The 11,970-nt window shown below is 40.8% G+C and overlaps 1 protein-coding gene across 12 annotated transcripts in view; it reads left to right on the top strand.

Annotated features, from left to right (window-relative positions):
* The window catches only part of ABI1 (abl interactor 1), a 77,600-nt gene that overhangs the window by 18,657 nt on the left and 46,973 nt on the right, over positions 1 to 11,970 (top strand). For all 12 annotated transcript variants that reach the window (XM_042816645.1, XM_042816644.1, XM_042816643.1 and 9 more), the window contains exon 2: positions 4,221 to 4,388. In XM_042816645.1, the coding sequence (XP_042672579.1) occupies positions 4,221 to 4,388 (168 nt within the window). The remainder of the gene's footprint in view (positions 1 to 4,220; positions 4,389 to 11,970) is intronic.

Here is an 11,970-nt window from a genome sequence, read left to right as displayed (position 1 = left end):
TCCAGAGATATTTGGAGAGGTTAAGTACTGATAACAAGGAGTCTCCAAGTCAGTGCCCGGATGCGCTGTTTTTACCACTCTGTAAGCATGTTTCTAAAATTCTGCAAAAATGGCATGCTGTAGGTTATAGCTAGCTTAAGGTAAAAGATTTGGCTGATTGTTTTTAATAAAAGTTCATTCTAGGCTTTGTCAAGATCAAAAATCAGAGCTAAAGTGGTAAGACCTTTGTGAAAGGAATCAGAATTTTGAAACCAATCGTAGGATCTTATAGCACTAGGAAGAAGTCTGCACTCTGCAAACTTGAAATGTATATAAATGGCAACTTGAACAAAAGAGAATGTAAATGGGTATATTGATGATCACTGAATGGTGCAGTTTTATTCTGTGAGTGCTGGTATGTGATAGAGACTGCTAAATCCTTGTGGCAACTGATCATAGTAACTCTAATTTTCTCTTTAATCTGTTGATGAAAGGTAGGAGATGCTTCTTAAATGAAGACAGCCAAGGTGCAGAACTGAGCAATTATTCCATGCTTGGTTTGAAGCAAAGGTAAATGTACTGCAGCACTGAATTCATTAAAGGCATCCTGAGCAATAACAGCGAAGGCATATAAAAGTGACTGCAGATTTGTTCCTCTTGTTTGGTTGCAGAGAGTGATTGGGCCCTTGAACAGAATGCCAGCATCTGAAAGGTGTCAGGTGCTGAATAATTAACAGCTCTGTTTAGCTTAGTGATTATTGGGCAGCTTTAGGGCAGTGCTCTGTTAGTAGTTTATTATGGGTGATTTTTTTAATAGTTGAGGTTGCACAAAGTCTGGCCATTCAAGATGAAAAATGTGGAACAACATATGCCACCGTGCTCAGGAGGCAAACTAATTAATTCCTAGCAGGCTTGTTGCAGTGTGTGATCCAGTGAGCTGCTTTCTGACCTTTGTCAAACAGAGCCTGGTCGTTGCTTTCTTACAGGGAATTTCAAGCACAGAAAGTAGGATGGAAGTGGGGAAAAGAGAAGGCAGGCTGGAGAAAAGGTAATAAGAGTATGGACCAGCATGCAAATGCTTGCCTTCTGAAGATGATTTGCAGTGTGAGCTGATGTGATTTTGGAGAAAGCTGGTACATGTAGCTGCATGCTGTATCAACTAGAAAATGGTGGGAATTAGCTGAGTGAGAAAGCAGGGAGGGCAGATGGCTTGTCCGCTGCACAGACACTGTTCTGCGGATGTGCTTATGTGTGGGTGGTGTTTTGGAGGGGGTGTGGGAAATTGGCAACGCTGCAACTGGTTGCTGAGTGTTGGACAGATTCCTCATTGTTTGGCCTTTGAGTGGTGCTGAACTGAGAAAGCAGTAGGTAAGATTTTGCTCTTCTATTATGGCAATTGCCTGGGTGTAAAGTCAGTTTTGATCACAATAACGTAGTTGTTTTTAGGAAGCATTGCTATACAAGTTTGGACTTGAGAAATATATGTGGTACGTGGTGTGAATGCCATGCTATTTTATCATCTCTGTCCCCTTGGGTTTTAGGAAAAGCAATTTCAGACGGCAGTTTTGCCATTCTGACAGGACTGTTAAGGATAAGCTGGAAATACAGGTTGCTTTTTAAGAGGAAAACTTAAAAAGCTGTGATTGTTTTGATTTAAATAATATTCAGTTTGCTACTAAATGACACTCGATCTTCCTTTCACACTGAGAACTACGGGGGAAGTAACAGTATCTTTAAAGTTATTAATACAAACCATAAAGCAATTCTGAACTGTTGGAAAAACAAATGAGTTGATAGCATATTGTCATCTCCAAATTTGAGTAGTTAACTGATGCTGTACAACTGATGTTGTACTAAAGTATCTAAAGGCATGTGAACATGTTTTATGATCTGTACTATTTCTAGTTTTTGCTTAGAAATGAAAATAGCAGTTCAATAATGCTGGAAATTCCTGCTTCTTCCTGCTGCTGCTCTTGGCTTTTCCCTCTCCACTCTTCATTTCCCATGCTGTGAAGCTTCTAGCATGTATCTTGTGGATACCAGCAGTTCTAATTAAACAGTGCTGAAGACTATGGGTCAAACTAGTTCTAATTTAAGCTGTTGTTTAAATTACTGAGCGAAGTTGTCTGAATTATCTATAAAGTTTGAAATATTTCTAATCTAGTAGGACATGAAATGCATTATGTATCACAACTGCTCATCTAATCCTGCTGCCAAATTGCTCATTTGGGCAAATAACCAGAATTTTAGGTGTTTAGGCAATTGAGGACAAGGCATTTGCTCAATAAAACAGGAGATTTGTTGTTGTTGTTGTTGAAGCTTTCTCATTTGACAATAGCAACAGCGCTGTAGCTTTGTAATCAGTTGGTGTTCAGTTTAATAGTGTTCAGTTAAGTCTTTAGTAAAATACCTTGAGTAAAGATTTCATATCCATTCAAACATAGATCTAAAGGTAGAATTATGCTGACTGGCTGTGTCTAGTTCAGTAGAAATTCTACTTCAGCTGTCTCTGAGGCTGCAAGCTGCACTTCCACCGTGCTGAAGGTGGTAGAAGTTCAGTTTGGAACACCTTGTTTTCTGTGGGTGCCAACTCAACACTGCAGGTTGTGGGCTTTTTTTTTGTTTTTTTTTTTTTTCTTCATCACTACTAGTAATGATTTGAAGCTTCAAATGCCTCTTCGGAGAATCAGTGTGCTTTGGGAAGCTTGCCTCTTGAACTATAGTAGTTAACAGATCCTTCACTGTGAAGGCTTATTTCCAATGAAGTACTTGCTAAAATTTTCCGACATCTAGAAACATCAGTATTCTTTTAAGGTGAAAAGTAGCTTTGTTTGTATTAAGAAATATTAACACTTTTTTCTCTTTTTTGCAGTAGCATGTTCTTAGTCCATGCAGTAGCTGTTCTACCCATTGGCAGCACATTGCATTAAACTGCTTCCTGTTGTTGAAAGTGTCTGTGAATCTATTTGAAGGACGGCATTGGCTAGAAGTGTTCTATTACATGTCAGAACACTGCTGGGAACATTGATAATGGATCGAAACAAATCTCCTGGTTTGTGGGAGTGGGATAGGAATTCATCCTTGTTTTAAAAAGAAATATATCTCTTTAGGACATAGCATGGCATAGCTTGTGTTTCAGTATTTGTTGTGCTGTGAGTTTATGATATATACGATCAGTTTACCTTCCAGTTTTCTCCTTAAAGCAAGAGAGACAAGAAGGTTTCCTTATTAGTTCCCTTCATACTTAAGGGGCAGATTTAACACTGGTGAATGTTAACCTAAGACTGAAGAAGCATGAGGTGAGATTCAGGAACAAATGGTAACTGTAACTGGACTGACTGTGGTACAAAGAAATGAAATGCAGGGTGGGTTCTCTGCTCTTCTGTCAACATGTGATGTGGCTTGGCTGCTGCTGGAACTGATGACTGTGGGGCTGATGAGGTGAAAGAAGGCAAGGAATGTATGAAACGTGCACCTTTTGTGGATAAAGGTGAGGGTTGGAATGGGGTCAGAGAGGGGTAGAAAAGAACATAAGGCTGGGTGCTGCTGTGGGACACCTCAGGGGAAGGCAGGAGGAGGAGGCTTAGGTGAGCCTTGTTCCGTGTGAGTGGGACCGCAGCAAGGATCTGCTCCTGGAGGTGAGTGGTACCTGAGCAAACAGGGCCAGCAGCAAGCTGGCAGCTGCCAAGGAAGGCTTATTAAGCTTTCACACGAGGAGAGGTAATGTCACAATTGCTGCTCTGCTTCCCCTCTCTCCACTCCTGGGCCGCAGCAGCCTGCACAGCAGGAGGGTTGGCTTTGCAGGCAGCGTGTGTGGTGGGGGACACTGAACTGTGGGAAAATATTTTTCTATATTTAAGTTGTTTGGGCTGTGTGATCTCAAAAGAGATGGTGAAAACTGTTTCAATGTTCCTGGGGAATTAGAGGCTTTTCCGGAAATGAAGGATGTTCAGGCAGGCTTTAGAAACCCATTGCTGATAAATCATGTGGTTTTTTTTCTGCTGAATGAATTGCTTCTTGGCATGTAATATTATGGTTAAATAGCTCTCAAATTCTTTATTTCTACTTTTTTATTGAGAATTTTTGAATGTTGATGCAGACTGAGTACTTTGACTGCACAGTCAGATTTTCTCGATTACAGATCCTTCTAAATATAGGTTGTGTTTTTTGTTCCTGTTCTTTCCCCCATCTCGTACCCTTTTCCTGGCCTTAAGCAAACATCTTGTTCTTTTGCTTTACAGGCTCCAGATAAAAGGAAAGCATTAGAAGAGACCAAAGCCTACACAACTCAGTCTCTAGCCAGTGTTGCTTATCAGATCAATGCTCTGGCCAACAATGTACTACAGCTGCTGGACATCCAGGCATCCCAGCTGCGGAGGATGGAGTCCTCCATCAACCATATCTCCCAGGTAATCTTTCTTAATAGAGGTGTTATTTTCCCTCTTGTATTATTGAGAGATGGGTAGTTTATGTTGACTTATTTGAATTCTGTGATTAATGTGATTGAAAATGGTAAGACTTTCTTCTTCTAATATTTATGAAAGCTGCTTTCTAATGATGATTGTGATAGAAATAAAACAGATTCCTTACCAAGAAGTACTGGGACTATATTTGATTTAAAGCAGGAGTTAATTAAGCTCCCAGAATCAGAAGCTGCAGTTCAGAGTGTTAGAGAGGATTTTGTTTTCAAAGAAATCCAAATGTTTCATAACTGGAACTCAAAGGATCCAACTCAAAATGTTCTTTAGTGAATTTAAGACCTTTGTCGGTCAGCCAATACTGTGTTAGTAGTACGTGTTAGACCAAATTTCTTAAATTTGAAGAGAAGTGCTCCTCGTGGACTTTGCTGTCTCCCTGTAGAGCCCTGATGACCTCTGTTTATTGCTCTTACACGGTAATCATGGTTTCCAAAAACTTTAAATGGCAGCTCAGCAGTTCCCTGAAAGCTGTCAGCCGGGGGGAGATTCCAGTGCGTTCTTTTTTCTGGTAATAAACCTTTCTGAAACACTTGTTGACTCAGTCTGTTAAGACCTATGCAAAGTTAAAAGCTCTACTAAATATTTAGCAAGTAGTTGTAACTGAAACAGTTTAGGAGGAAGTACAATTGGTATAAATGAATTTCTTGCTCTGTCAATTATTGGGAGGTTTTGTGGTGCTAGGTTTAAGGCTACATATGAAGATGTGACTGCATAAAGGACTGAATCAACAAGCCTCACAAGCACTGCATGTTCTGTTACATTGAGCACATCTTTTCCTGTGTGTTTTAGAGCTGCAGTGAATGAAGCAATTATTGTTCAACTTTCATTGGTTCACTGATATGACTAATAGTGAAAAAGCCAAAATGTTCGATACTAGCACAAAAGCTGTTAACCCTCTGTACTATTTGTTGCTTGAACTGAAGGCACTGTGCTGAAAGCTGTTGAGTCACCTGATACATGAACTGTTTGCTGAAGACTGTGAACAATCAGTGCTTTGTAGAGCTTTGAGGCAGTGTTTAGCAAGGTCACTCATAGTTTCTGCTGCTGGTTGGTCTTTCCTGAAATGAATTCTTGCTTATAAATGAACTTCGGGTACTAATTTGTGGAGCTAAACTAGATATGGATAACGTATGCGTATTGGCTCAGCTGTTTGCTTTCAAGTGTGGTGTTTTTTTTTTTGTTTTTTGTTTTTTGTTTTTTGTTTTTTGTTTTTTTTTTTTTTAAGATAGGCAGTTGAAACATTTGATCAATCTGCTGTGCAGTTGTTTGAATGACTGGTTCTAAATTCTCTGAAGTTTCCAGAGTGTCGTCTTTTCCCCTTGCTTGTATCAATCATGAATATTTCCATGCCTCTGAAGCATGGGAGGATGAATGTATTTTCAAAACAGAATTCTTTTCCATGGAAGAAGTATTGCCTAGAAACACAGATCTGAGGCACTGCCAGTCAGCTACTCAATTCTGGGTCTTGCAATACAGAGCAGATACCTATGGGATAAGGTACAATTTGCCAAAAAATATTTCTGGTAATGAGAACTGTGGAAGAAAATCCTGCGGTTCTTTTTATTTGCAGTCAGTTTGTGTTTCCCTGCCACCTCTGTCGCTCAGTTCTGATGTGCAATTTCAGTTCTCCGTGCATGTTTTCCAGAATGAGTCTAGTCTAAATAACTGGACAAGCTAATTTTGACTAGTAGGCACTTGACATTTCTCATAGCTACATACCTTCTTCAGTGGAAAAAATACTCAGAAAAAGTTAAATGGAGTGGTGTGTTCTGTTCTTGCTACTGAAACTTAATTGTACAGATGGAAAAATGACTTGTTTTCATTGGAAAAAATGAATTCAACTTCATTTTATTTTTTACTGAGAACAAACAAGCTTCACATGAAAAAATCATTCAGGGATGAAGGAATACTGCAGTGAGCAGTTCCAGGAAAGGCTTCTGCTCTGGCTGCTGCGTAGAAGCTAGACCAGCTGCATCTTTATCTTCTGCAGTTATAGTTGTCTTTCCGCTGTAACCTGTGGGTCTGAGGTGGCCCGCACAGAACTACTTACTACGTCCACAATACAGAGCTTTGCACAAACAGCTCAGCTGTTAAATCCTTAGTATTGACTTTCAGCTTTTCCAGACTGTTCAGATATGGCAGAGCAGACACTTGATTACTGCTGTGGAGAAATTGGCAAACCCTTCTGGTATATGAGAGCCTACTCATCCCGTTAGGCAGGATTTTAGGGAAAAGATAGCGAGTCTATATTTTAGACCATCTTGAGCTTCAAGGCTTTACTGAGGGCATTAAGGTGTGTGTGTGTGTGTGTGTATATATATATATATATATATATATATACATATACACGTATATACATATCTATATATATCTATATATCTCTCCAGGCCTCTGTACTACAAGTTTTCTGCTGCAGCCACAGTTACATCACGTATTTCTGTCAGTTCCTGTTTGAGGTTTTAGTTTGGCTGTTCTGAAGATAAAAACATACTCAGAAGATTACAGGAGTTGCTCAGCTGGTTGTGATGTAGGATGTGAAGGCAGATCCATGCTGTGATGTGCCCTCAACATTCCCTGTGGGACAATGGTAAAATGGCAGTGGAGGAAAGACCTGGGGCGCCCTGTCACTTTCCTACCCACAGATGCTAGATTGTAACAGAGCAGGGCTTTGTTTTGGTATAGCTTATTACCTTCAGAAGGAGTTACAAAAAAGCAATTTTCCTTAGTCCGAACAGCGGTAGCTTAGTGTTTGCTTTCTTCTACTGTCTGAAATGTGAGGTATTTGGAATGGGAGCTATTTTCTTTCATAGAGAAGATGAATGAAAGCATAGACTGGACAGTGATGGAGTGAAACAGTGGCTGAGGGTCAGCCTGAAGTGGGAGATGGCAGGAAGGACTTCGGGGATCAAGGTGGGACAAGAATGAAGACCTTAGCATTTGGCATATGCTGTTTCTTAGGTGTTGGGCAATTCAAGTGTTGAATAAACCAATAATTTTTCATGTTGCTGGATGACGAGTTAAACAGGACATCGTGTACTTGTGCTCTGAATGCAGTTTGTGCTTCGTTATGGTTACTTTTTGTGTATTAAACGAGTTTAAGCAGTAGACTAGACAGTTATGTTTGTTTCATTCTTGCACGGATCCCTGAATCCGTGAGTTAATACTTTGATAAATAAATCCTGTTGCATCTTTCTTTTTGCTCTGAAAATTAATGTCTTTTAGCAGAGGAGTTGAAAATTCAGCTCTTCCTAGCTTAAACATTTGACAAGGAAAACCTGCCTATCTAGAAATTTGGGCCTATGTTTTTTGCTCTTTTGACTTGCACTGTTTTGGTGGTTCTCCTTCTTCCTCTCGGAAATGAGAGCTAACTTAGGGAAATGTGCTTTAAGATACATTTTTGCTCGTTCATTTCCATGGACTTGAAGTGAATGAAGATGAGACAGTTGTCAGAGGAGGAAGGTTGACAAGGGACATTCTTGTTTACAGTGCCAAAACTGGAAAATGTAACTGATCAGCACTTGCATTTATGTCTGAGCAGCTGCAGTACTGGATGTAGAAACTGCTCCTTTTTTAAGAGATGATGTTTTGTACCAGGAGGCACTTGCATCCCTTAAAACGTTAAATTCTCTTCTGCATCTGAAGCTGTTCTCTAATGCAAAATGAGAGCTGTTACAGAAAAATGTTCTCAAAGTGTACATTTCAATAGGAAAATATACATGCATCTTTTGTCACTGCTAAAAGTTAGAAGCTTTTGCAACTAAGACAATCACTTAACTAGTTTAGGAGAATCTTGCTGTCACTCCCTCATGTCTAATACAAGCATTGCGTGCAAGCAGAAAGCCAAATGCCCTTTGTACGGTATGGCTCTCTGGCTGAAGGGAGTGGCAATCCTTCCGTACACAGCTATTACCTTTTCTCACATTTCTGAACTTTACAGATGGAGACATCTGTCCTCATCTGCAAAGTAGCGGGACATTTTCCATTGAGCAGGGAACCAGCGAAGACCAATGTGGATGAGGCTTCAGAGATCTGCCGGAGATCTTCTGAGGTGTGAAGGGGTGAGCTTCTAAGCAGCAGCGAGTTGAGAGCAGGCTGGCTTGTCTTTGATTCCAGGAAAAAAAGAATATGATAGGTCTTAGCTGCTCAGCAGGTCTTCACTGTTTGAAGAGAGTGATACAGTGCTACATGCAATGGGGATTTTTATTTAGTTTATGAGAAGGAGCTTTTCCTGAGTCTGTGTATGCCGCTCTTGGGTTAATGTGGTACCACGTGCAAGGGTTGTGGCATACAGTCACAGCACAGTTCATATTTGAAAGCCACAAAGTAGAAAGAGGGTATAAAATGCAGTGAATCATCTGCTGATGAATGTTGACTGTTGTGCCTGGGAACAAGCAGTTATGTAAATACTCTGGTATTCCTATGGGAGATACTCACCAGATCCTCTTGGTGACAACTGTGGTTCCAAGGAGCAACTTTTACCATGTAACTACCTCTTTAAAAGGAAATGGGTTGCTTAATGTTCTGGTTTTGCTCTCTAACATGACGAGCATATGGGCTGAATAATGATTGGACTGTTATGTGGGAAGAAAATTAGTCAGATCTAGAACGTGGCTGGATGCTGCTAACAAGCAGGGTCAATATTGCATTGTTCAGTATAGTCTCTGGAGACCACTTGGAACATAAATTATGTCCTCAGCAAATCTGGGATAATTCTTAAGTTAGCGAAGTTGGTTTGCATGCTGAATGATGGCACTTCAGTGCAGAGAAACGATGAGAACTGAGTCAGCAAAAATCTCAGGAAAGCCAGTGAGGTGCAGGGTCTGCACCTGAGGATCCATTGGTTTGTACAGGCTGGGAGGGCTGAGTGAGTCCTGGAAAGGAACAGCTGTTCCAAGGGATGCTATGCTGGGAGAGGGAAATGGCAGCATGGGGCTGACTTGGAAAGAGTACAGCTGAAGGGCAGGGGCTGTCATCAGCTCTGCAATGAGAAGGCTTCACCTGGAATGCTGTGTTCAGATTTGTCATTCTTGCCTTGTTCAAGAGAGCCTTAGGGAAACTGGAGAGAGTGCCAACAGTGAACTACTGAGATGGTCAGAGGCATGAAGCTACAAAGGGAGGCTGAGGACATTGTTCAGTCTGACAAAGAGGAAGCTAAACAGTGACACAGTGGTGTAGCCATCAGCTACTTGAGTCTGGCTCTGTCTCGTCTGTAGTTAGCCTCTCTTCAAGTGGCAGTGCAGAAAGAAGCAGGTTCTGACATGGAGCTTTTCATTATGGAAGGTGGTGCACCACAAGTTATTCAGAGGTGCAACTCCTTCCAGCATTCCACTGCAGTAGCTGGGTTGACCCTAAAATCTGACTAGTCTTTGCAAGGTACGTCAAAAGCTATAGGACCTAAATAGTGATGGGCAAGGGTGAAGATAGCTCAGGGAAAAAACACCACTCCATGTTTGCAAATCTTGTTAGCTCTGGTTCCATACAAACTTTCCCTGCCACACATCCAAAAGTGCATGAGGAGACCAAAGTGTTTTTGCAGGAACCAGAACAGCATCTAATGTATACATTAGTAAGATAATTTCTTCTCTCTCATTCTCTTGAACTGACTTTGCTTGTCAACAGACAAATATTCCAAATATGGTGAAGAATCTTGTACCTTTTGTTTAAATTAACCTTGCCTTGGGTGGCATTTCCTCTCCTAATAAAGTGCTGACTATCTCTGTGGCCTTTGCTTCACATCCTGTTCTTCCTGTACTCTGTAATATAAGCCAAGGCTCCCAGAAGCTGCTGCAGCTCAGTTGTGCTGTGCTTGCTCTGCTTATCTGTCTGCTTATGAAAATTGTTAAATACAATGTGTAAGGGTTGCCCTGATAGCTGTTCTGTTGAGGAATTCTCCATGACCACTAGTAAATACACACAGAATCTGTAACTCCTTTGCAACTCAACCGATGAGGTTCTCTTTGTTTTTTAAATAAAATAACTATAATGGGATTTTAAAAATTGTTTGCTGTTATGAAAGAGCAACCCTAACTGTCAGCCCTTCTGTGCTGACCACCACCTCAGTGACTCCCATAGGGCAGCTGAAGGATGATGAAGAAGGAATTGAGTCAGAAACTTTTGTTTCCTCTCATTCTTTATTCCCACCTGGTTTTTTTTGAATGCTGAGTGTGAATGTGTTGCTGGGGAATAGGAGAGCTTGCTAACTGTAATGGCTGGTCACTGCAGTGGAATATCCTTCCTAGTCATACCCATTCCACACTCTGATAGAAGCATATTCTAAAAGGACAATTTCCATTATCTTGTAGACTGCCAAAACTTCTTTTCTGCTGGATGGACATTTAGCTGTGAGCTTTAGATACCTCATTAAATACTGAATTAAGAGGTCTGATGCGGCTTCGTATTTTCTGAAATCAAAGCAAAAATCCAGTGGCTCCGGACTTGACCCTGGAAGGCTTTTTCTGATGGTTTTGTTCAACAAACAAGTCAAAGATGTTTGTGCAATCATTTTTTAATGAAAGCCTCTTATATCTGGAAGATATATCACGTAAATGAAATATGTCACTGACCTGCTGTAAGGTCGCTTATTAGACTTCGAGAATCTCTTTCTTCTTCAGATGTGTCTGATTAGATAGCTGACCAAAATTAATTTTCCATTGCAAGTCTCTGTAAACAGACAGTCTTTATGTGAATAACTTTTTCTTCCCCATTGAATTAGGGCTTATCTCTGTCAGTACTTTAGTGGCATAAGTGCAAAGAAAATGGAAGGGATGCAGTGCTGGATGCAAGAACATTGTGTAGTACGGCAGCAGGTAACCAGCTGCCAAAGCATTAATGGTCACCATATCTGTGCTGTCCAATGCAGCTATCTGGAAAGTTCTTTTTGTTTTTGTAGCTGGGTGCATTATAGTTGAGCTGACTATATTTAGGGAAAGAGAGAAAAAGAAGGTATAAAGGCTGTATTGCAGAACTGGCATCTTGATCATGTTGTGTTACTGAAACTACTCTTCCTGATGAGGCATGGGGTTTGTGGTTGGGCTTACGCAGCTCAGGCAGGAATTGCTGAGTGCTTTCTGCTGGCTGGTTTTATTTGGGGCGTATGTAACTGCTTAGTTCATGTTGATCTGCAAAAAGAGAGCTAGGTAGTGTTTTACATGAGTATTTTATAAGCTGGTAGTAACACTCTGACACCCTTTATAGTGCTTCTGGTTTGACTTTGTTGTTTCATAGCAGCCTCTAGGGAGCCATTCCTGTATCAGTTGTGCACGTCTAGTAAACCTTTGCAGTTCAGTTCATGGGAGGTGTGTGAATGACGAATTAGCTGCTGTTTTAATGCTGGGACAGTTATATTGTTATGTCATAACTTTGAAAAAAAGATGTAAGAAGCGTGGGATTCTGTCAAACTGTTCACCTTAACAAACACTTGTCATGTGGCTGCTGTGCCCAAGTGTGTGTCCCTTTCCCAGCACCACTGCGACAGAATAAGCTTGTGCATGGCTGAGCCATGCTGAGTGCAAAG

The sequence above is a fragment of the Centrocercus urophasianus genome, unplaced genomic scaffold (assembly GCF_019232065.1).
Source record: "Centrocercus urophasianus isolate 14NV4802_14NV808 unplaced genomic scaffold, USGS_Curo_1.0 seq_16, whole genome shotgun sequence".
Lineage (NCBI taxonomy): Eukaryota > Metazoa > Chordata > Aves > Galliformes > Phasianidae > Centrocercus > Centrocercus urophasianus.
Note: the sequence above shows the minus strand (reverse complement) of the source record. Positions and strands in the feature narration are given on the sequence as shown.